We start from the raw sequence: 27,369 nt of genomic DNA on the forward strand, positions 1-27,369 counted from the left end.
AATCAGTTTGTCGTGATTCTTGACGAACAAATGTCGGACAATGGATGGTGGAGGAAATTTGAAGATCAAGAGATTCAGATTTGGTAATAGCATCAGGTGATCTGATTGGGACTCATCTTTGGCCCCTGGTTAGTGAGAGTAAACAATACAGTCTCTTTATTTGCGGATGAATACGTGTAGCATTCCGGTTTCCATTTTGAATTATGTAATTGGAACGTCTAATATAAGTATAAGCGACTCATATTAGTAAAAGCTCAGAAAGGTATCGAATGATCTGATTTGGAATGTGGATTATGATGTATTAAATATTTTAGTTTACACGACATAATTATTGTCATGAAGACAGCCTGTCATATTTTGTTAAACAGCAGTAATCACTATAATAAAGAAATATGGAGTATAAAGATATCCATTGAAAAAATAAATGAAAATAACAGATGTCTAGTACTCTATATTTACTTACTAATACGTTACCGTGGGGTAGTCACCTCCCATCTAAGGACAATAACGTATATCCATGCCCATGGCTGGAATGGAACCTGCAGCCTTTTGAGTGGAGAGCAAATACGCTCATCACTTGGAAAAATTGTTCTTAATCTAACCAATCAGACTTTCCAACAGTTGAAAGGAAATGCGCTGATCATTTAATTCGTTCTCCTGTTTTTTTTTCCTTTTTTTTTCAATCCACCGACGAAAGATTGTAAATGTATATATTAGTAGTGTATATTGTAGGTAAGTTATGGGGTTAGATAATTTTGATTTCCTCTTACAAGTAAGTATGCTTGGCTTTATGAATACATATGCACAGACATGATGCGTACTCCTTCAGGAGATGTTGCACAGAAATAGCAAAGGTTGCATTTAACGACGTTACACTCTTAATCCAACCTAACTAGGATAACGATACCCATTCTAGACAGAAGACATTCAGAAAAAATATATCCTTCCACAAGAAAGACTTTACTTCAACTAGGGAGGCAACGACACGAACCCCATGGTTTCCCATATTTCGACAGGAGTACCCGTCCATGGGAAAGAGATACCCCAGCCACAGAGGGAATCTGTATCTGTACTAGGCGCTGATATTTCCTTCAATTCATCACTTAACTTCTTTTGGACCTCATCATCTCCCAGTGGTATATATACAACCCTCAGCAGTATCCTGTTCATCTCTCTTCTATTTTTTTCCGTGTTCTTCAAGATTTGACAGCTGAGGTAAAATTTAAAATACTGACCGCAATGAAGTTGGTAGATTAAAAGTCGACCTGTCAGGCTGTGTGTGTGTGTGCGTGTCGTGTGTGTGTGTGGGGGGGGGGAGTTCTAGGAAAACGATATGTTTCTCCCGTATTCAAAATGCGTTAAGGCTAATTGCTTGATAGACCACACCGCATTTGGTCAGTGTCAATGTCACCAAGTGCTCTGTCTTTCCGAGGGAAGGTTGCGATCCAGATGTTGATCTGATATGAAAGCAAACTAGCTTTCATATTACTGGGAAAGTTGGGATGAGCATTCGTCCGAGTATCCATAGGCAATTGAAGATCAGAATCTTGATTTTTCTTGAACTTCATAACTACAATTATTTTAGTTAATTTATGTTTATTAACTCGTTTTGATTGGTAGGATAACATTTTAATATATACATACACAACACGCAATTTAAATAAACGAAATTATTTCGAACTATTTGTTTAATAAGCGAATTTAATTAATTCATTAGAATTACAAAATTTTAAAAATATTTCGATTATTTTAAATTATCTTATGAATATTTTTGACATTTTATATTTTATAGAAAAATTCAAATATATTTTAAAATTTTAATTTTTTACTCATTTTAATTCAAACTTGGATTGCATTAATATAACTAGCCTAAGTTATATATATAAGAGGTACTTTGCAAGTAAGTAGAGTACTATAATATTGAAATAGTAACGGAACTCAAGGTTCGGAATCAAAGAGTTTCGTGCCAAGCGATACGTTTAGAGGTAGTATATTCGGCATGAAACTCTTTGATTCCGAACCTTGAGTTTCTTATTCGATTTTCAAACAAGGTGGGATTTCCAAAATTCACGTCAATCAAACGAATGTAATCTCGCATAATCGGATCTCTCTCTTGAAACCCTGCTGCAGTTTAATCTTTATAGTTCTTATAAGGACTGGCTTAAAGGGGCGAAGCAAGAATGCTTTTCATCTTCCCCGTTATCTGTAGAGGACTGTAGGAATAAGATGTTATTGAGCTATTAAAGCTCTGATCATGGCAGGAGGGTAATAGCAATAGCCGAGCCTCGGTTAGAACTTCATTGACTACAACATTGCATATTTATTTAAGGGTAAAGCCGTCTCTAAAAATTCGGACGATCCCTAGGCCACTCAATCGTGGGCGAAAGACCGTCCATCTCAGTGTTGGCTCCACTCAGTGATGGCCTTCCACCCACACGCCACCACCGAGCAGAACCGCTCAAATTCCGAACAAAAGCATTCAACGACAAAGCCCCTCAGTGAGCCGTGCCGGAGAACACTTTCCCCGGAGACTCAAATTGGTCCCTTAAGGCAAAAAACCTTAAGAGAGCGAACTCAAAACTCTCGCATCTCAGCGCCCCAGAGGGTAACAGCAACAGCCGAACCTCAGTTAAACTTCATTGGCTACAACATCGCCATCTATTACCCTCCAAAGATATTAATCACCGCCCTGCTTCAATTATTAGTCCTTATAATAAGGACTGGCTTAAAGGGGCGAAGCAAGAATGCTTTTCATCTTCCCCGTTATCTGTAGAGGACAGTGTAGGGATAAGGTGTTATTGAGCTATTAAAGCTCTGATCATGGCAGGAGGGTAACAGCAATAGCCGAGCCTCAGTTAGAGCTTCACTGGCTACAGCATTGCCATCCATTACCCTCCAAGGGTATTGGATTGAATCTTCCCATCTCCCCTCACTACCAAGGTCTTAAAGTCCTTATAAGGACTGGCTTAAAGGGGCGAAGCAAGAATGCTTTTCATATTCCCCGTTATCTGTAGAGGACAGTGTAGGGATAAGGTGTTATTGAGCTATTAAAGCTCTGATCATGGCAGGAGGGTAACAGCAATAGCCGAGCCTCAGTTAGAGCTTCACTGGCTACAGCATTGCCATCCATTACCCTCCAAGGGTATTGGATTGAATGAATCTATCCCCTGCTTCAATTTAACTCTTTTGCTAATTAATAATTTTAACTGATAGTAATTACTACAAGGTGTATGAAATTAAAAGCTATTTTGTTGGAATTAAACATAAAATAATTATTTGCTTTTAAAAAATCTAAACCTTAATTATATTTAATGAATTTTTATTTTACTTATATTTGGTTTAGTTGAATTTAGTGCGTAATATTTTACTAGGAAATCTCGCGAAAAATATCTCCGAAACCTAACACTGGAATTTCTCGTAAGGAACGTCATAATCCTACATTAACGTAAATACCCCTGCATATACGAGAAATACACATTGTGAGAAATTTGGAAAATCATATTTGTAACCATAACAGCAACAACTCATCCAGGTTAAAAAAAAATTCTAAAGTTACAGACACTCTACGTGCATGATTACACACAAACATAACAGGAAAGAAGCGCTGAAAACAACAAATGTGCAGAACGCAAAATTAATTTGGTTTTGGAACAAACATAGATAGCATTTACACTTAAAGAGAATCCTTGAACCCTTAATTTATTCAAATCACCTACTCGGATTGATTTATAGAGTAATTGAACACAAATTGCCGATGTTTGTTAGAATAATAAATATCCTCTTATTAAATTTTTGAATTGGTTTGAGTTGATTTTCTTTCTTACTAAAGGTAGGCCGTTGAATACTTCGAGTGCTAAGTGTAGCGTTTATGCAATGTTTCTTTATATGATTCACACAACGTATAAATAACGGAAATGGGTGAGTTATTTATTGTATGATATAAACAATACCAGTATATTTATTTTTAGTCAACATTTCAATTACTTTGAGTCGAAACTCAAGGTTTCAGTGTAGTGGGATAGATTTCTTCCAGCTAAAAATTCCATGTTGTAGAGTGGTTTAAATCCATACAAATATATATTTACATTATACAGATTATGTTTAGTTATATTTGTTTAATAGGCTGTCCTGCACATTAATGTATTGATTCCTAATATCAACTATTATCTCTAACCGGATTCCCCCCCCCTCAATTATTTAACTACAGAATTTATACTATATTAGCTTCTCTATGTACAATATTTCGATTTGGCGTTGAACCTGAAGGTTTGCGTGAGAATGGCTTCCTGCTAATTTAAATTAATAGAAATCTTAAACAGGAATTGTATTCGACTGAAACACAAAATGAATGCCTACCTATCTGGTATATTATAGTTATCGAATTAATCTGAAATAAATCTGGAGCACAAAAATAAAATTTTGACTACGTTAGTTGGAATAACTCCGGTTCGAATCCCGTAGAGGACTTAAGCAACAGTTATGAGGATTTTAAGATGAATGCCAGTCACACACACACACACACACACCGGTAGCCGGATATTTCCTCGCTGAAAGTAGTTTTTTTTTCTTAAATCCACAAAACAGACAAACCAGCCAATGAACACGCGCAACTATCAAATCTAAGAATACTGGCTTCATTAGCCTTAGCTGCTTTAGAGTAAAAAACAAGAGTCACAAGAAAGTGAAACTATAATCTTGCATAAGCAAACGAATAAAAAAAATAAAATGTACGCAGAAAATTCCTGTATTTGAGGGAATCGATAAAATGCCATGATGTCAACTGTGACACACACACACACACACACACACCAATATTTTCTTCATTTTGTGATTGGCGTGTCCAAAGCGTCATAAATATAAATCTCTGTTCATCAGCAGTAATGTAATTATTTGTGTAGTGATATTCACAGTTTAATAATGCAATATTAATAATTCTATTAACTAACATCTTAGATTATTTTCAGCAAAGAATATTAATCTATCTAAAGCAGCAGACTTAAAAGCAAAATTATTACTGGACATTTTCATCATATGCTTTTGTACGCTACAACACAATTTATGTTTAGTTGTGTTTCAAGTTATTACATAATGAGCATGCGCGATAGCATCTTAGTGGACGGGAAATGGCCTCCAGCCTGCCGATATGTATAGCTCTGTTCAATCATGTGTCAGACAAACTTTACTAGTCACTACACGCACCGTATGGTGTGAGATTGAACGCTATACAGTTTTGATTTATGTAAACTCATAGCAGAGGAACTTGGGGTAATACGCAATACCATTTTGTTTTCTGCACGATAAAATGAAAACTTAATGAAAAAACTAAATCTCTCCGTGGTACAATATAACCTAGAATTATCAAAAAAAGAGCCCTAAGGCTTCATTTCGGAACGTAAATTACATAGAAAAAATGGATATTAAAGATCCAACATTATTTCAAAGCCGAATATATGTAGAAACTTGGATAGTTTCGAAATTGTGATCAGAGAGTTTATGAGAATACTATACAATATGTGTTTCCATGTAGCCCGTTACGCTGCGACATTTTATAACCCAGAAAACGTGCTGTTATTACCCGAAGTTAGGTACTAAACAGCAAAAGATCTAAGGATGCCCATATTATTGCAGATAATTTCATTTTCCAATGTACAAAAGTTACTGTCAAGGGCAAGTTTGGCAACAATTTGGTGAAGAATTAGATATGACACTCCTTTCCATTAACAGCGTCTCTCTCGAATAAATGAGAATTATTCGTGAACATGTCTGACGGTGTTGAATCCATTATTATTATTATTATTATTATTATTATTATTACGTGACACTTCTAAGGAGTTCAAGGACTCATCGCGGAAGGCATTCTACTCCACTACGTTACACACATCTGACCGTCTTCACTACTACTTAATTCTCCTACTACACACAACTACAATCAACGCCATCTATCGCCCATCACCGCAAGCAACAGTAATTTTTGTCTGTAAATTGCGTCTGTTCTGATCCACTATGATAAATAATAATAATAATAATAATAATAATAATAATAATAATAATAATAATAATAATAATAATAATAATAAAAACTAAGAAAAAGTACATTTTATGCTTTCCGTTTATTGTGACCACAGTTATTTTAATCTTGCAATTTTAACTGTATTACACGTTACTCGGATGAGGGTAAAGTGTAGGAAAATTAAATTAAATTAAATTATAAATATCTCTTTTAACAAAGAGAATATTTATAATTTAATTTTCGTATTTTGAAAAAAAAAAAAAAAAAAGAGAGTTGATGTGTTGTAGAATTTGTGCAGACAGAGAAAAATCAATGAAGAGGGGGAAATGTAGATATTATGACTAAGATGCGGCGCCATTTGAACAGTTTTTTTTTTTTTTTTTCACAAAAATTGTCCCGGTGTCCCACACACATACTTTCGGGACTCCAGTATCTCCCGTTTTTCAATATCCGATTTTTTTCTTCTTCATAATGGCATTCATAAGAGTAGTCTAAAAGGCTTCATTTCGGCTGTTATAAATTAATAAAAATAGAGGATCTTAAACTCTTTATTTAATAGCCGAATGCACAGAAACTTGTGAAAGTGCACTAGAGCACTTACGAGAATACAGCTCTCGTCATGGGAGTTGCCTTCGTCTGCACTACTTAAAAGAAACGACCTCTGTCCATGAGTCATCACGTGTATTTACTACTTTTAGGTTTAACTGGCCTGAAGGTAGTATCGAACTGTGGGTTCTCATCAGAGACCAGGCAGAAAACTTCAAAGACCAAAAAACGCCTGCATAACATCATAACAATCCTATTTCAGAGTTATATTTCTCAAAATTGCAGAAGCAACAGTCACTGTGTACTTGGATATGTTTCAGCAGTTTCTCGAACCACAACTTCTTCCTGATTGTTCTGGAAGGTGTTGTTTCAGCAAGATGGAGAACCGTGCCATTACGTTCGAACTATCCAGGAACACCTCAACAGGTGCTTTTCCGAACAGGTCGATCGGGAAGCGGGAGACCTAGACTTTTGGGCAACCCGTTCTCTTCGTCAATGGCAGACCCATTTCTTTTTAAACTTATGCACCAGTGCTCGAATCGCATCGTCTGTAGCTCCGGATCTATAAAACCTCCTTGAAAAGTGCTTTCTAATTTCACAACACTCCGTTCCTTTTGATGTTGTAACAAAAATTCGCTCTTTTAATATTCGCCTTGAATTATGGGTCTGAAAAGAAAACATTAAAAATTAATGAAAATTAAAAAAACATTTTAAACACATTCCAAATACTGTACGCCCACAGATGCGAGACCCTTCGACAGTTCTGCGCATGTCAAAAGAAGGAGAATCCATTCCGATATTAGGGTAATCGATGCGTTTAGTGGGATGAGTGTTTATTATTATACGTCGGAAAATTAGCTTTTCTTTTGTGAAAATTCTAGTTCTTAAAGTGGTAACTATTTTACTTGTACAACAGTTGGAAAATTTACGTATAAAGCACGTGATTTCGCATATTGGTGACGAATTCCTATATCGCCGTATATCTTTCTCCCCTTCAACATAAACTGACTATTCTCGACACGTTGCCAAGGTCGGTTCTATGAAGTATGGGATTACAATACGTATGTTTTATGTAAATGAGAAGAATGAGTATATGAGAACTTGTATTTGTGATATGGGTATTTATTAATATTTTTATAATTTTAAAGCGATATTGCTTAATTTTATTTATAAAATTCGAAATTATGAAAAAGGAGGGGTGTCTTACTAATGATAACAAATGAGTTGTGTCCATGTAGGTCTGTGAAAGTGGGGGGGGGGTTAAATTAGTGATTTTGAAAGTGTTTGGTGTGAAATCAGTGTTACTAGAGAGAGAGAGATATTTAGTTGGTGACAGACGTGGGAATAATGAACGAGATGAGAAAGAAATGTATACGCAAGTCTAGCTAGTAAAAAAAATGTTTTAATAATGGGAGATTTTAATTTTTGAATAAAAATTGGAAGTAGTTTGTGGGAGGAAGGAAAAAGATTTTCTTGAATTCTTAAAGGGTCACTATCTCATACAGTTGGTGATGGAAGGAACCCTTGGGCAAAATGAACTGGGTTTAATAATAATGTTGGATAACGTAATTGTCAACGATATATCAGCATTGCCACCAGTTGGTGACAATGATCATGTAGTCGCGACCTAGGAGGTGCGAAAGCATGCAGAGGCATCTAGAGTGAAAGGGCACATGTGGAACTATAGGGCAGGAGATTACGGAAAAAAACTTAATGGGGTTCTATGGGGAAAAGAACTTGAAGGGAAAGAAATTAATATGGCTTGGGTCATAGTTAAGAAGTATTTGATGATGACAATAACAGACTGTGTGCCTAAATCAAAAAGGATTAACAAAATAGATGTTAAATGGATGAATAGGGAAATTAAGCAGTAATTGCAGAAGAGGGTTATGGAGAAAATATAAACTTCGAAGATGTCAACAGTTGTATGAAATATATAAAGCGTGGGCAAGAAGAGTGACAAGTATAACAAAAAAAAGGCGAAATTAGAGTATGAGAGGAGACTAGCGAAACAGGCTAAAAAAAAATTCAGGGAGTTTTTCTGTTTTGCAGCAAGAGAAAGAATGATTATGGGAAGATTACTCTGCTAGATAGAGATGGCGCAAGAGTGACCAAGGAAGAAGTTATTGTGAAGTTGTTAAGTGATCGTTTTGCGAAGGTTTTTTCATAGTGATGCTAATGATACTATCCTAAGGAAACAGGAAGTTGAGGAATCCGTACTTCGACTTACCGTAATTCCTTGATACGCAGGGATGGTCGCCTGGTCTCAACCAAGAACATCATCCTTACTTTTGATACACCTAGGCTGCTGACATCTGTATAAGCAGGGTATCTCAACTGTCCTCTTTGAATATACATCCCTAATCCGCTGGGATGCTTTAAATGTCAAAGATATGGACATGCCCAAACTGCCTGTCATGGCTACTACCTGTGCCCGATGTGGTAGTAATAATAATAAATCTTGCTGTGAAAAAAAAAAAAAAAAAGCAAAATGTGTCAACTGTCAGGAAGATCATCCAGCATACTGTCATGCATGTCAGAAATGGAAAGATGAAAAAGAGATATAAAAAATTAAAACAGAACAAAACATAACATATCAGGATGCGAAAAGAAAGATGGCCACCATTACACCTGTTCTGCGATCCTCTTATGCTGAAAAAGTAACAATTAAAAAAGTGCCAACAGCAACTCAAACATGTATGTCTATTTCACCATCTGATAATTTAACCATACCTGAACTTTATGATCGCAAGTGCTTCTCTGTTGAGCGCATTAATCACAAAACCTATGGCCTTACTCAAGAGACAACTTCAAAAATGGTCCCAGTCGATGAAAACTCATCTGTCAAAAAATATTATGGCGGAGACTTCACTCAAAGATAAACCACCAGACACTCGCACAGAAAAAATGGATACCTCGACACCCACTGAAAGCAAACTAAACCTACCAACTGACCCTAACACATTCGATGTTTTGAACACTGTACCAGAGGAAGAGATGGACACTGGCCGTCCACACTTCCCTAAAACAATGGATGCATATAAATCTGACAAAGGTAAGCCTTCAACCTCTCGAAAACCAGAGAAGTCAATAAAATCAAGACAATAGGAAAATGTTTACAATGGAACTGTTGTGGATCCGCCAGAATATTGACGATATCAAGACGTTGTTGCAGAAACACAAACCTTTCTGTTTTTGTCTACAGGAAACCTACTTAAGACCCAATGAGGACCGTATCTTTAGGAATTTCACTGTTGTACTTAAGAATAGAACTGGAGATGGTCCTGCTCATGGAGGAGTAGCTATCCTAGTGGGCAGTCATATTACTTTCCATCAGGTCCAACTTAATACTTCTCTGGAAGCAGTAGTGATTCGCTTCTCTGTGGGATTTCTTATTACAGTATGTTCAATTTATTTACCACCAAATGCTGAGTTAAATGAAATTGATTTTGATAACCTTATCTTGCAACTGCTTGAACGCATACTTTTGATGGGTGGCTTAAACGGTCACAATACTCTATGGGGTAGTGCCAGCACTAATATACGAGGTCGAATCATTGAAAAAATTCTTGATAATAATAACCTTTCCCTTCTAAATAATAAACTCAATACTTTCTTCCATATGCCTACCCGCTCATATTCTGCAATTGATCTTACAATCTGTTCCCCTTCCATTCTTCCACTGCTCATGTGGGACGTTCAAGAGAACATATATGGAAGTGATCAGTTTCCTGTTCTTTGTACAATGTCTTCACAGGAACCATTTTCACCCACCCGGATACCTATATGGAAAATGGACCAGGCTGACTGGAACACTTTCTCTCATCTTGCAAAATTTAATGCTGATACCATCAGTCAAACACATATCAATGAAGCTGTAAAATATATCACAGAATACATTGTCCAGGCAGTAACAACCTCCATCCCAAAAACATCATCTCGATTTTCAGTCTATCCAAAGCCTTGGTGGAACCCAGAATGTCAGGCAGCCAAAAAATATCAACACAGAGCATGGAGCATTTCGTCGATACCCACCACATCAAATTTAATAACTTTCAAGCGTACTTGAGCCAAAGCACGTTATGCAAGACGTCAGAGTCAAAAACATTCATGGATCCAGTTTACTATATCAATTAATCAAATGACCAGTCCAAAAATTGTATGGGATAAAATCCGGAAAACTAAAGGCAGGTATAGTACACATTCTTTGTCCACCTTAGACTATAATGGAAGTGTTCCTGCTGATCCCAAAGCTATTACAAATACTTTGGGAGAGACTTTTGCTAAAATCTCAGCAACAGCTTCATATTCTCCAGAATTTTATACTGAAAGAGCAGCAAGAGAAACAAAGGCTTAATTTTTCTACCAACATTCTTCAGCCATATAATCCACCATTTGTCAAGGACTACAAAGAGCTCTCCTACAATCTCACCCTAGTGCAGTAGCACCTGATAACATCCATTATGGAATGATAAAACATCTACCATCATCTTCTATGGATCTTCTTCTCTTATTATACAATAGAATACTTGCAGAGGAAGAGTTTCCAAATTCTTGGCATAAGTCAATTGTCATTGCTATCCCAAAACCAGGAAAAGATTCAACACAAGCAAATTATCGACCCATTGCGATGAGCAGCTGTCTTTGTAAGATATTAGAGAATATGGTTAATGCCAGACTTCTCTCGTATTTAGAAAGCAACAGTCTTTTCTCCAATATACAATGTGGTTTCCTTAGACATCGATCAACTTTAGACCATTTAGTTCGGTCAGAAACTTGTATAAGAGATTCATTTCTGAAGCGAGAACATTTTGTCTCTGTTTTTTTTTACATGGAAAAAGCTTGTGATACAGCCTGGAGATATGGCATATTAAAAGACCTCTGTAACCTGGGTCTTAAAGGACATCTTCCTTTATTTATTAAAAACTTTCTTTCCATGCGAATTTTCCAAGTCAGATTGGGCAATACGTTATCTCGATCATATCATCATGAACAGGGTGTTCCCCAAAGCTCTGTCTTAAGTGTAACCATTTTTGCTATTAAGATTAACTCAATCATTGAACAGCTTCCTCCCACTGTGGACAATGCTCTATATATATTGATGATTTTCATAATTTACTGTCACTCACATAACATGAGGGTAATTGAAAGACGACTTCAGCAAGCAATTGATCATGTCTCTTTGTGGGCTCTTAATGGGTTTAGGTTTTCAACAGAAAAAAGTGTCTGTGTACACTTCTGCCGAAAACGCACTCATCACCCAGATCCTGAACTAAGAATGGGACCTAATGTTATTCCAGCAGCTACAGAAACAAAGTTCTTGGGACTCATCTTTGATAGAAAATTCACATTTCTGGCACACATTCGTCAACTAAGAGAAAAGTGCAAATGAACTTTGAACCTCCTTCGCACTCTATCCTCTATTGAGTGGGGTGCTGATCGAGCTTCATTGTTCCATCTTCATCGTGCACTTATACGTTCAAAGCTGGATTATGGGTCCCAAGTCTATGGTACGGCAAGACAGAGTAACCTACGATGGTTGGATTCCATCCATCATCAGGGTATACCGATAGCTACTGGTGCCTTTCGCACCTCACTCACTCAAAGTCTCTATGTTGAAACAAATGAACCGGCTCTATCACTTCGACGGAAACAATTGTCTCTTAATTATGCCCTAAAAATAAATATCCACATATCCAGCGCCACATATCCAGCTGGAATGAGCGATGCGGCTGTCGCTTACACCGTCGAAATGTTATTATTCCATTTTATCTGCCTTTAATGTAATTATCCGCTTGTTTTCGGCTCTGCCAGCGCCAAAATTTCCTCTATCGGCGACTTTTGGTACTAATTTAATTTTTTTCGCGGAAATCATCTCCCCATGCCTTCAAAAGTCTCAACATAAAATTTGGTCTCCTTCCGTTTATTGGTTTTAGCTACAGATGCCTCCAAAGAGGGGAAGTTATTTTATGGCCACCCTGTATTTATGGAGAACAGTAGTGTCTGAATTTATACAACGTGAGAAGACGAAAGCTGATGGTTTTTTTTGAAGACTTAATATTTCATTATCAATAATTATCTGATTTATCTGTTCTTGACAGGTAAGTGATATCACAAACTGTATATTCTTAATGTATTTGATCTTTCAACTGGTGATACTACTGCCTTTGGAGCTGAAATTAGTAGTAAACATTACTTTTAATAAATTTTGAAATAAAAAGAAATACACTTAAAGCCATTTCAGTGAAACACACAAAAAGATGGAAGAAAACAATATAGTGAAATGGCAATTTTATATTTTTTTCTTGTATTTTTCATTTAACTTTTTGCATAGTCTGGAACCCCTGCTCTAGAGACCTAACATGGAACTTCCTGAAGCTACTTTAGGGCTCCGATAAGCGGGGAGTTGGTCTCACACCAGGCGATGACCTTCATCTCCCACCTAAGATATGCTGACTAGAGGACCCTTTTCTATGATTTCTTCGAGAATATCCCGACTTAGTTGATCTCTGGCACAAACAAGTAGGGTTTAATCTCGGAAACGTGGGTTTTTAGTTCCACAACGCAAGAAATGGAACGAAAACTATTTCATGAACATATATTATTATGGTTAGCGACCACGAGCTAGCGGCAGTCCATTAAGATCATTAATGTCTTGTACCAGTTATCTATGATTGGCTAAGGCTAGAGATTGGCTTCTCCCCACCGATCCCTCCCAGTTTTTAAAAAGATAGAACTTAATTACTTCCCTACACTCTTCGTTGAATAAAGAGGATTTTTATTTTATTTAATTTATTTAAATTCAGGAACGATCCCTTTGGAGCCATTATTTGAATCGTATTTTATAGTAATGTAATTAAAAACAATACATCAAGACCTGCTTCACAGGAAGTGTGGTTTCTTCAAGCTACTATCAGAGAATGTTTCATCTAAGAAACAACATCAGAAGACTGGAAAATATTTGCCATTTTTTGGATAAATCTTTTCTAGCTGTACCGAGTAGACCATAAGCTAGAGTTTTGCAAAATACAGGGAGGAAAGGAATCACGCTGTCATGGTCCAGCAGAAGCTGACAAAGAAGTTTCTTGGGAATGGTAGGGGAAAAATTTCGGGAGAACCTCTTGGAATCCCAATACCGTAGACCGTTACTATGGATGCTACCAAGAACTTCTCCATCGCCGACGATCACGTACGATAATGCGTGTCAGAAAGCAATTCGAAAAACGTTATTCGAAGGTCTTATAGAGTCCGTGCCAGACTGTGCAGCAACTGTTCCAGGAACACGGGAAAGGGCTTCGAACTACTGAGCAGATCAAAAAAGATGGAGAAAGCCAATACGAATTACCCAGGTTCAATGGCATAGAAGGAAACACAAGGCGCAACTATGTTGCATAGGTGTTGGTCTTTCTCGGTAGTATCATTATTAGCCAGACTCACCTTCTTGGGTGAGAAGAAACGTTTTTCGCCTGCTAGGCAAATAAAAAAACGTCACATTCTTAAATTCGTCCCATTCTTTGAGCACAGTAGCCAGGATGTGAATGTATCAAAGCATTACATAGAGCAACAACTTTTTTTTTGCCAATTTTTCCAATGCCACCTTCAAATTTCTGTTCTCTGTTAACCATTACCTCCCTTTCCTCATCACTTTCCAGAAGCAAAACCTCATCAAGATAGTATACAGATTGAGATCTTTTCCATCCAAATTACATAAAGCTACATTTGCCACATTGAAAACAAAGCAAAACGATTATCCTTTATCCACAATGTCAGCTTATTGAAATCATCCTCAAGGATTTCTATATCTGTTTTATTTACTATTGCTCCCCAGCTTTAGCATCATCATACAAAAACTGAATATTACTCTTAAATTACTTTCAATATCATTAATGCAGAGATTAAATAGTAACATACCTAGAACAATGCCTTGGGACACACTGCTGGTCACTTGCTTAATCTTTGATTCTGCTCCACCATATATAACTATTTGATGCCTACCTGACAACCATCATGCTATCCATCTCACCAAATTTGTATCCATTCGCTCCAGTTTACTTAGCAGATTATTATGTGGTATCCTCTCAGATGCTTTGACAAAGTCGAAGAATATCACAGTGCAGACATCGCATTCATTCACCTCTACCTTCATTCTATTAGAGAAAAGGAGTAAATTGGTAGCACAAGACCTCTCTTTAACAAAGTCATGCCGTCCTGTATAAAATATCACATCCTGGTTAAGTCATTCTTGAATTCTGACCTTAACCACCATTCCTTAGATAGTCCCGTAATTTTCAACTTCGTTTTGAATCCACCTTTAAGCAATGGCACCATCTTACCTTCCTTTCACGCTCTTGGAAGTAGAAGCTACAAAGTGGTGGCTTGGGAATGGTATGGAGGATGATTTCTGGAGAATCTCTTGGAATCCTAATACCGTAAACCCCACTATGGATGCTACTCTGACACTCCTGATATTAAATTAAATTCCATGATCAAAGATAAGGTTAATTCCCTTGCATAATCATGCACGACATGCGCCGATATCTCATTAATCACATGATAAATTCAGAATCCTAAGGATACCAACTATCTGGAGGCATGCTAAAGTGGTTGCCTTTCTGAAACCAGGGAAAACACCAACCGAAGCAAAAAATTACATACTTCAAACTCTATGAACGATTAATTTTGAATAGGCTACAACCCCTAATTGAACCTCATCTTATTGCTTAGCAGGCTGGTTTTAGACCAAGCAAATCCTGTACACCACAAATTCTGAACCTCAATCAATATATAGAAAATGGTTATGAGCAAAAACTAGCCACAGGAGTAGTCTTTGTAGACCTAACTGCAGCATATGATACCATAAACCATCTCACACTCAGAAATAAAATATACAGAATCACTAGAGACTACCTCCTTGTCCTCATAGTCCAATCACTCTTGGAAAACACGCTTTTTTGTAGACGTGGGGGATAGGAAGAGCCGCTGGCACCTCCAAAAAACTGGCCACCCCCAGGGAAGTGTGTTTTCACTATTACTTTTCTTCAACATTTACGTTAATGATCTCCCCATCTTTCTAGGAACTAGAAATTTTATCTATGCTGATGCCCTATTGCCATAGCTACTCAATCAAAAATTTCAAGTCCATTGAAACTACTCTATCACTTGTCTTAAATAGTCTAATCACATATTATTGCAGCAATCGATTAAAAGGAAACCGCTTGAAAACCCAGACTGGCCTTTTCCACCTTAACAATAAGGAAGCCAATATGAAGCTATAGATTTCTTGGGAAGGCTCTCATTCAAAACATTCCTGGAACCCAATCTACCTTGGTGTGACTCTCGATCGCACTCTTTCATATAAAACACACATAGAAAGTGAATGCAAGAAATATCATACTAAGAAAACTTACCTCCTCCAAATGGGGCTGCAGACCCTAGCACACTGAGATCTTCTGCCTTGGCCCTTTGCTATTCTTCTGCTGAATATGCCTACCCGGTATAGTCCAGATCCAGCCATGACATGCTGAAAAACTTGACTCAGCACTGAATGAAAGCTGCTGCTTAATTACAGGATGCCTGAGACCAACACCACTAAAAGACCTGGATACTTTGGCTGGTATTGCATCCCCTTCAATTCGAAGATCTACATTCTCAGCTGACGAAAGAAGCAAACAAATGAGTTTGCACTATTCGGCCAGACCACATTACCCGAAAGACTAAGATCCCAATAAAGCTTCCTAGCAACTGTTGAACCACCAAAAAACCCTCCAGAGACAAGACTTCAACAATGGTTTACACTGTACCCGGAGAATAATACTGATATACCAACAGCCGAACATCTTCCGCCTCGTACCCACTTGGACTGGAATACTTGGAAAAGCCTCAACAGACTTCGAACAACAGGACACTGCAAACAAAACCTCATCAAATGGGGCTGCCTCATTGGATCAGATAATCGTGAGTGTGGGACAACCCAGTCCATGGAAAACCTTCTTTCTTGTCCCTACGTTCAATCACCTTGCACAAAAGAGGACTTTACATCCTGCACAGAAAGAGCAGCTGATAGCGCAAGATACTGGAGGAACATCTGACTATATTTATTGTATATAACTTGTGTATAGTTTCTTTCTTCATATTTTACTTATTATTCTCTGTATAATTCACCTATCAAATTTAAGCTGTTCTCATTTGTAATGTATCCTAATTTGTTGTAAATAATGTTGTACCACTTACTTACTACTGTATCACTTGTGTTTGGATATGAAATAAATAAATCACAATGGCAGAATTCTTTAAAGATATTGTTCCATAATCGGTTTTCTTAAAGCACTCTTCTGGATTTTCTTTGACTTATAATTTCATTTCGTCATTTCTTCTACGAGTTCTAATGCCGTTAAATTATTGCAAGCTGCCTCCTGTTCGTTACCATGCGTGATAACCTCGATAACCAACGAAACGGGAATTACAGACCTAAACTCGGTGTCCATTTATAAGTTGTTTCACATCAAAGAGGGCGCTTCAAATATATAGCCAATGAAATTATTATGTTTATGTTTCATGTTATTTAAAAGTTCAGCGGTAAAGTCTTGTGTGGGTTCCTGTGTTTTGGGTTTATTTTTTTATATATATTTGAAAAATGGGTTATGCTGTTTATTTAAAGTTTTCAGAAATTCCGTTGTAGTTTTTTCCCACCTTGAGAAATCTTGAATTTCAATTTTAATGCGTGGTAATTTCATAAAGTATACATTATACATATTACCGACATTTCATTGCAGTCTTCTTTATCTTATTACTATAGTGTTTTTATATTGTGTTGGTCGTTTCTTAAAAACTGTACCTTTGATGATGGAATTAGAAGATAAAGAAAACCTTCCTGGTGTATTTTTAAAAGAATTAAAGGAATTAGGAGTTAAAGTTCCCAAAGCAAGGAAAGCAAGAGTTTCGAGGCACATCAAACATGTGAGTAATTTGCCTTCTCATTGGTATTGTTATAGATCAGTTGCTACGTAAAAATTTAGTTATTTTGAAGGGGATGCAGCAGGATCAATACGCAGTGTTTTTCTGCTAGTTTGCAAACCATCATATTTATTAGATCTGCTGTATTAGCTAATTCAGTTATCTGATGGAAGTAAGTCTGTTGGAAGTTTTTTCACTTGGTTAAACTATAAATTAACGATACCAAAATTATATACTTGATTTAATCCTTTATGCAAGTGTAAGCAAACAAAGTCTGCGCTTGAAGTATTGCAGTTTTATTTATTTATTTTATTTTTTTTTTACAGTATCGATTTCTACAGTTATAAGTTAGTTACATTATTTACTGCCGAAGTAACTAAGACAAATGAAGTCAACTCGTGTCTTTAATTGCGCGTGTTTTTCTGTGGTTTCTGTTTTGCTTGATGAAAAACAGTTTGAGAGAGAGTATTTTTACGGTAAAATAAAAATACATGCCATGCAGGCTCATCATGGGACGTTTGTTAGCCAGCAGTATAACTAACGTATTTAATTTTAAACTTCTTCACAGTATATTCTGGCAACACATTGTACCACCTTCATCTTTAATAAAAAAAAAAAGAAGAAAAAGAAAACAAAAAAACTCCTTGCTCCTTTAGGCAACTTCTATGGGAATCTCATGTTCTTCCCATCTCGCTCTTTGGTGTAATCTCCTCTGTTTTAATATTATATTATAAAATTACATTATCTCAGTCTTTATCATATTGCTTCTTTTCTGCCTGTTATAAACTAAACTCTTCAGTCTGTTTTTTAAACTGCTCCCCATAACATGTCTCATGGTACTGATGTTGCATTATTTATTCATTTAGTTTCCTCATTACACTGGAAACCAGGTGATGAACGTGTGTTTTGTTATTTTAAGTGACTTCACAGATAATATAAATTCAGGAGGAAAAAATGCATTTTATATAGTTATTTATTGCATAGTGCAGATTTATTTTCTAGCTTAACAAACTTGTTTTGTGCTCTGTTATCTTAGTGTTATGTCAGAAGATATAATCAAATTGAGTGTATTTCAGATATTGAAGTTAAAAAATATATATATATTGAGTAATAGAGATCAGTACTTTTAATCATTGCCAACAATAAATGCTTCTATGTTTAAATGACTTTTAAAACTATTCACACAGTTTAGTAGTGTTTATAGAGAATGCTTCGCTCTAATTGGGAATGTATCTATTATCAGAGATCGTCAGGGAGTCGGACTTTTTGAAGAAGGCATACATCACACACCAACTGTCATGCCTTCTGTTAAATTCATTCAAACTGGATGCACTCACCACTTCAATAACAAACTATTTCATTTACTCACTGCTTTGTGAAAGAAAAATCTAGAACTTATCCCTTTCTTAACCACACACAAACTAGCCTTCCATGGATGTCTACTTGTTTTGTTCCCTCCTTCCATATAACAAAAAAAAAATTCATCAACCAGTTCCTATAGCATCCTTTCAGAAGTTTATAGGCATTTATCATATCACCCTTCTTTCTCCTGTTTACCAGTGTCTGCAGCCTGCATACCTTCAATTCGTCTTCATAATCTATATTTCATAATCCCAATATCATCTTTGTAACCCTACTTTTGCACCCTCTCCACAAATTCTTTATCACCTCAGAGCCCAGCAGACCAAATATTCAAAGAGTCCAGGTATGGTCATATCAAAGCCTTATTAATAAAATAAAATAAAAGCAAAATGACTCATTGCACATCGATATTTATTTGAGCATTGCAGTTATCCTCTGCTGAGTTGTACACATAGCAATGGGGAAGAAGATCACAATCTAATTATCTTCTTCCTATATGCCACAATTCCAAGATACTTAGTCTCGCCACTTTCTCCAAATATAATCCAACCAATATAATATATCGCTATAACTTTACTATAATAAATTTAGTTTAATCCTTTATCCAAGTGTAAGCAAACAAAGTTTGCACCTGAAAATATCTTCAGGACTGAGGTAAGGTGGTGCAACTCCGAGCAAAGGTGGACCAAGCTCTCATCACTCCTTGTCTCAGTAAACTCACCAACATCTTTCTCTAAATCCAGAGTAATTCAGTAATAAGGTGGTACACCTGTTGGCAACTCGTATAAGTAAATATGACCTCTCCTATTGCTTCTGCCTTAGTATCTCCACATTTGGGTCTGTCTCCCACCGACGAGACCTCAATAAAGGTCAAAACTGGTCTGGGTAGTGGCCCTTCCCTTAATGCATAGCAGTATACATGTTCGCAAGGAGATGTGCTTTGCATTATGGGAGATACTGAGACAAGGAGTGATGAGATCTTGGTCCACCTTTGCTCGGAGTTGCCTGGTGTTGCACCACCTTACCTCGGTCCTGAAGATATTTTCAGGTGCAAGCTTTGTTTGCTTACACTTGGATAAAGGATTAAACTAAATTTATTATAGTCTAATCAAGTGCAAAATAAACTTCCAATTGTTAACTTTACATTTACTAATTATGAATTTACAGTCATTATCAGTTGTCCATAGTGCCAGCCTGTTCATTTCATTCTGAAAGTGCAACATAGTAGCATTCCTGATATCCAGCCTGTCTTTGCATCATTGGCAAACAATTGAACATTCCCTATCAGGTCCTTCCAAATACTATTAATGTATGACCATCATCATCTGGATTACACACAGAGACAAACTATATTGCATTTCACCCAATATGCTAAAGAGACGATGTGATCAACGGTTATAGTCTCTCTCTCTCTGTGTGTGTGTGTGTGTGTGCTCCAGATGACCTTAATATAAAGGTTAGAAATTAAAATAATTATTTTTAACATGGTTGTAGAGTCCATAATTTTTCTAAAATGAATGCTGATCACCATGTACCTCTAAAGGAAAAGTATTAATGTATCGATTGAACAACAGTGGTCCAAGGACTGATCCCTAAGGCCACAAATCACTTCCACCCATGTAATACCATTTGATATTACCTACCAATTAGCTACCCACTTATTTTAGTCAATAGCTTGTTCTGTCCCCATATCTTTCAGTTTATGCAATAGCCATTAATGTGATAGCCTGTAAAATTCCTTTTTTCACATCACACAGTTCATGTGTAAATGTTGAGAGGACATTTAAAAACATTAATCCTGAGAGATTCCAATTTACAACCTAGGTCTTCTACAAATGGCCATAGGGGGCACCCCATCTAGATAGGGCTTTTAGAGTCATATCCACATATTTCATTTAGTATTGTATTGCCTTTGTGTGTCCCTGAAGATGTCTCAGTGACAGACAAAATATTGGTAGAATTAAAATATTTTTTTAAATTCTTTCTTAGTGCTGTTAATACTCCATTAAACCTCTAACATGGTATTTAGACCCTTTATTATAAAAATGAACAAATTGCTAAAACATGGTTTTCCCCATAGTAAGCTCTTGTTGTTCTTTGCAAAGTATATCTTGGCTGTCAACTTATTTCTATATGCAAGTTCTTATCAACATCTCTAAAATCTTTACAACCACTCCAGGAATACATTCTTTCCATTCCTGTGGAATCTTTCCTGAGTTGAAGCTGACACTCAAATTTTATAAACATATCAAGAATCAAACCAGTTCAACTGAACAGTCCTTTAGCTTACTTGCTAATATTGCCTTTGCTGAGTTCTTATCCAAGTTATGCAACAGCACTATAGAACCTCCTTCTCATGCATCTATCTCTTTATTCATTGTAGTGATGGCACTGTACATGGTTATATACACGAGTTGATAACTCTAATTAGCCAAATGAGAACTTATTATTTGAATAGTTGTATCTTGCTTCCGACAGAAGTGTACTGCCAGCATTCAGGAAATTTGTTCTTTACTGAAAGTTATTTTTTCTTTTACTTGCAGCACATAATGATAAGATTCTTTTGTGCTACCTTTTTAACCTTTTCAGCAGGCTAAAGTAGTACCAAATACTTCTAGTTTTTCTGTCCTATGCTTTATATATTTCATAACTGCTTTCATCCCTATTGTCACAATATTCCTTCCACATCTTATGGATCTCTTGTTTAATAAGATTGCACTCCTATAGTGATCTTTGAACTCTGGGGACGTATTTAGATGCTGCATCATTTAAACATGACACCATGGAACCAAACATGGTGTTCTCCTGAGTTTTTTTTTTTTTTATTATATTATATATACCTTTTGTAGTTCAGCATATAACCTGTCCTAATTGGTACATTCATACACTTAGCTATTTCCAGGTCAGTACAGCATGATCACTGTCATTGATTGGTAGCAGAATGGTCACATCTTTAATTGTGACTCGTGATGCCACAATTAAATCTTACACTCTTACCTATAAGTCCTTTTTATATGTTAGCTGAGAAAGTTGTCTTTCAACAGCTCAGTAAATTTTCTTTCATCCTTCAATATGGTATAGTAAGACTTCAATCAAAATTGAAGTTTTAGTGTACTACAATAAATAATAGAAAGGGTCCTCCAAAATTTCTAGTTATGCCACTACACTAAACTAAACATGAGATATGCTGATATCGATATTTTTTTTTTTTTCAGTTTTATACATTGATACTTTTCTCTTGTTTAGTCTGTTTTGAAATTTGTGTGTGTTTATGGGTTTTCTCCACAAAAGGTTGTAAATCTATCATACATTATGTGGCTGGGCTAAAGGTAAGATAATCCAGAAATCCGGCTATATAAATTGAACATGGAATTTTTCAAGGCACTTCACAGGGTGATTGTCTTGCACTAGGCAGTGAAATTAATCTACACATATCACCTGAATACATTTACAAGCATCTACATACATTGAGATTTTAACCCACAGTTGAAGAACAGATGCTCTATCCAGCCAGGCCAGACAGCATTATTAGCATTATTGTTAGGTATGAGATAAATATTACACCTGAATTGAATTCATGCTGTTTTGCATTCTTTTATAAAAGACATGTTGGTCTGGTTATATTGTTAGAACATTTTATTCAGTTTATTTTTTATTTATTTATTTTTATTTTTTTTAGTGACAATCAAAGCATAGCAAGTCAGTTCTCTTTACTCTAAAAATATCTTGTTTAAAAAAAAACATTAAACAGTTAAGTTTTTTTATGTTGAGGCAGTTATATTGCATCTATCAATTGTGTGTATTCTTCAGCTTGTTTGTTCTGCATTGAAAGGAGGAGTATAAGAAATGAGTCACTTTCTTCGTTCTCCTTGCCATGCTATGTTCAGTGGCCTGCTGTGGACAAGCAACTTCACCTCATAGAAACTAATTAATACTGTAATAAAAAAGCAGAATCCTATCTGCTTTGCCTCTTATTTTCTGGCTGAATTATGTCTTGAGATGAAAATCTGGTTTCCAGGTCAGAAAAACTTACCTCTGAATGAGACCTGCTGGCTCATATTCAGTTGAAGAAGTTAACTGGTGAATTTAATTTCTTTATTAGGGCATTGTAATAATAAATTAAATTTAGCCCTTCTTATATATATAAATGTGTACATGTAAAATATTTATTGTCCTCTATTTTTCTATTTTTAGGATCAAAATGACTATGAATCCACAAAGCAGTTTTTTGGTGTCAGTTTAATAGAACAAGATTGGATTGCAGTAAATGGAGAATATATACCTAGGTAGGTTTATTTGTGAATATTGTTCACATTATTTTTAGAAACTAGCTATGTAAAATGTATTAAAGTATAAATATAAAATGGATAGCAAATATAAAACATGCATAAGTACCAAACAATACAGCACATTTAGAGGCATATCAGATAAGGAAAAAATTGAAGTCTTTTTTATTGTTACTTTTACATATTAAATCACTAACTGCTTTCTTCCCCTCTGAACAATATTCTCTATGCATACTACACCAGTCAATCAACCAAAAGGCATTTCTAGTTATTTCTTAGCTGCCTTGATACAAATAAAATTTAAAAATAATTTTTGCTATGCTGAAAGATTTTCACCCACAATAACCAACTGATCTCTACAAGTATGCTATGGTGAGAGTAGACTGTATAATGGATTTGCTGTGGTGAATTTCTTTTAGCATATTCATTGTAATGAGTGAGATTTAGTGGGTTTGCTATAGTTGACTGTACTTAGATGAAGCTACATGTACTTTCATTAGATAATGAAATTGATGGCTTTAATGATTTATGTAGAGCTACAGCTCAAATGTGTACTACAGTGAATTTTCTACTCTGTTAATAGATAATAAAATAGATCTAGAAAGATAATAGTTAGCTTGTTGGTGTTGCTATCCCTCTTGACTGGTGTAAGAGGGATAGCCTCTACTTGAGGCTATCCCAATGAATTTGTTCAGTGAGACCTAATGCAGAGAACCAGAGAAACTTGATTACCATTGGAGGAATTGTGAGAATGGTGCAAGTTGGAGAAATGGAAAAAGTTGCCAAACTGAACAAAGCGGGCTGCATATGCAAGTATGCGAGAAAGCCAAGAGGTAACTTGTTAGGTTTGTTGCCTTGGATAATATAACATGATCTAAGATTGTTGTCATTAGTGAAACCTTGCTCATAGTTAAATGTAGCAGCAGGAATAGTCTGAATAGTATAGTATTTTAGGCTGAACAGAAGAGATAGAAGAAGAGAGGAGTACCAATAATGATATAAGATCATTTCAGTCCACTTAGGTTTAGAAATTCGTGAAAGCAATAATAATGTTCCATATAGCTGTGAATTTGAGACTATCTGGGTGTCAGGTGAATAACAGGATGAAATAAACTATGTTGGCAAGTTTTTGGGACACCTTGCATGCCATGCAATATCAGATCCTACCACATGCAAATATTCAGGAAGTGCCTGTGTAAGTCTGGTTATAAAAGGTGGGATGTACTGCATGTTTTACACTGTACTCAATGTCAAGATGCCATTTTCAACATAGAATGATAGTTGGATGTTACATCAGTGGTCTTTCTGTCTGTGACATTGTAACCCATCTCAGTATACTGAAATCCACAGTTGCTTATGTCATTCATAGATGGTGCTACTACAGCAGGAAAATGCCCTGGGAGGCTACTGACACTCACTGACTTGGATCAGTGAACTCTGTTTCAGAATGTTTTGAGCAGCCACACATCATCAACATTCCATTGGCGGAATGTTGATGATATGTGGGCACTTCCATTGATGGAAATGACCAAAACCATGGCATCTGATGGCTACATGGACATCCTGGACAATCTCATGCTTCTCGCACTATGGAAGTACTTTGGCAGTGACCCTTGCATGTTTCAGCACGACAGTGCTCCATGCCATACTGCACTGCGTGTCCGAGACTGGTTTCCACAAAACAACATTGAAGTGTTGGACTGGCCTGCTCAGAATCCAGACCTCAACCCCCATTGAACATCATTGGGATGAATCAGAATGCCAAATTCTCTCCAGACCACAGTGCTGTCAACATCAGCAATGGGAATAGCTTTGCATGAGGAATGGAAGAAACAGATCAGAAACTGACTGAAAGCATGCCCCAAAGGGTAGTTGATGTCATTCAGGTCAAAGGTGGTCTCACTTGGCACTAGAAATATAATTAAAAAGCTTGTTTTTTTTTATCACAGCTAGGTGCCCAAATAATTCTGTCAACATAGTATATATGGTAGGATGTTGTATAGACCTGGTGATTCATTTGCTGGAAATGATGAAATGCAGTGTCAAGTTACCCTGATGGATACTAAGCAATATGAGTGACTTAAATTATTCACACATTGATTGGATAGCAGAAAAAATTCATGATAAGAATGAAGAAGAATTTGGCTGTGAGACAGATTTCTCAAGTAGCATGTGAAAAAAGATACTTGAAATCAGTGTTAGATCTGACCTGATCACAATCAAGCAGATTGTGACAGGCAGCATGCTGTACCGACCTCGGAAGTGGCAAACTATATGGATATTTCAATTAGGGCAGGTTACATGCTGAACTACAAAGCTGTAAATTATGACAAATTCAGGAGAATGCTGAGTTTGACCTCATGATGCCAGTTATTAAATGGTCAGGATATCATCAATGCTTGGGAGGCTTTGAAAAGATGCTTAAATAATGCACTTAACTGAACATGTCCCTAGAGTTTGAAGAACAAATAGGGTAGGAGCGTAATAGATGCGCAAGCTTATTAAGCAAGAGATCCATAAGAAGATGAAGATATGGAAGGAATATCATGAGAATAAGAGTGAGAGGAATTGTAAATGTAAAGTCATGCACTTTGGTTAATGAGATTTCCAGCAATGTGATATATTGATGGGATTATTCCAGGAGAAATTGATAATGCTAGTCATCCTGGAATTAGGTTGGGTAGGAATTTTAAGTTCAAAGGTAATATTGCAAAAATTGCAAATACATCTCACAAGATAATTGCAATGTTGAAATAAATATTGATATGTAAGGATAGGGATGTTTTGCTAATTTACAAGACCTTGATATGACTGCACCTTGACTGCTGTACAAAGATTTGGTCTCCTTGGTTTCAAGGGGTTGAAAAAGATGTGGAAAGGGCAAAGAAAAGTTACAAAGATGATATCTGGATTATGAAATAGTTATGAGGACAGATTGTGAAAGTACTTGGACTGCAGACCATGGTAAAGAGAAAGAGGAGTAATAAGATAATGGGAAGAGGAGAAGGAGCCATCCATGTAAGTTTGTGCATCATTAAGAATGGGGTGAGAGCTAGATTTTTTACCAATATCAGTGAGTAAGTGGAACAGTTCACCTGCAGAAGTGGTGAATACATCTGGTGTGAATGAGTTTTTAAGAGAGGTATGACAGCTTTGTGAGGGCTGTATTTCATCCCTTGATGAGTCCTTGACTTCTGGTGTTTTCTGATATTACATAACACCTCCATAGATTCAGGACTCATCATAGGAGACCACTCTATTTTACACAAATGCTTCATGTGCATACCCCATCTGCCACCTAATTTATGGTATTTTTGTCTGTCCCCTGGGTGGGTGGCGGATAGGGGAGCTCACCGTGTGTGTGTGTGTGTGTGGTGGGATGGTCCAAATATACTGAATAAGGATTTCTGGACCAACAGTGCCATAAGGAGCATCTTGATTGTAAGGGAAGCGGCACTCCCTTGGACCCCTAGCTGGATCTATCCTCTCCTTCTACTACTTTGAGGAAGATCCACTTACTTCAATCTTTCCTATAAGGCCTTATCAGGCAACTCCTCTTATTTTATGACCCTTATGCTTTAGAGTACTCTGGCCATAGGGTCTTTTCATTTCTGGCCTTACAACTTTGTCCTATCTATAAATCTTACTATAATTCCTCTATAATCTACTCTTTCCCCTTCAATATACCTTATTCCTCCTATGGGTTTAAATTCGGAAGAAGGCTAGTTCAGAAGCCTTAAGCTAGCAGCCCTACCACTGAACTATTCCATCGTCAGCCTAGTCCCCTGACATGGAGAACATAATTCTGTTAGTAAGCTGACAGAAAAAGATAATCGGATTGAATCTATAGAAAATGACCCTGGAATGGAAAAGGTAAAACAAAAATGGAAACGACAAAATATAATACACATATCAAACTGGAATGTAAGAGGAATAGCATATAAAGAAATAGAATTAGACCAATTATAAAATGAAAGAATTTTAAAATGGCAGTAATCACTGAAACAAAAAAGAAATTAAAAGGAACCATGAGAACTGAAAATTTTAATGTGATATACAGTGGAGTTGACAGAGACCAAAGAGCACAAACAGGAGTCATGATTTGGATTCATAACTCCCTTTCAAAACAATTAAAACATTATAAATTATGGAATGAAAGAATAATAGAAGCTAGAATAAAAATAGATAGAGGCTAGTTAACAATAATTGGTT

The 27,369-nt window shown here is 36.4% G+C and overlaps 1 protein-coding gene across 2 annotated transcripts in view; it reads left to right on the forward strand.

Annotated features, from left to right (window-relative positions):
- The first annotated feature begins 17,163 nt into the window (after positions 1 to 17,163).
- LOC150102144 (uncharacterized) overlaps positions 17,164 to 27,369 on the forward strand; it is a 138,960-nt gene continuing 128,754 nt past the window's right edge. For both annotated transcript variants that reach the window (XM_090399207.1, XM_090399208.1), the window contains exons 1-2: positions 17,164 to 17,512; positions 23,066 to 23,157. In XM_090399207.1, the coding sequence (XP_090255333.1) occupies positions 17,273 to 17,512; positions 23,066 to 23,157 (332 nt within the window). In that variant the 5' untranslated portion in view covers positions 17,164 to 17,272. The remainder of the gene's footprint in view (positions 17,513 to 23,065; positions 23,158 to 27,369) is intronic.

This window comes from Typopeltis vanoorti, chromosome 10 (genome assembly GCF_054136105.1).
Source record: "Typopeltis vanoorti isolate ZY-2024b chromosome 10, IOZ_Tvanoo_1.0, whole genome shotgun sequence".
In the NCBI taxonomy this organism is placed as follows: Eukaryota; Metazoa; Arthropoda; class Arachnida; order Uropygi; family Thelyphonidae; genus Typopeltis; species Typopeltis vanoorti.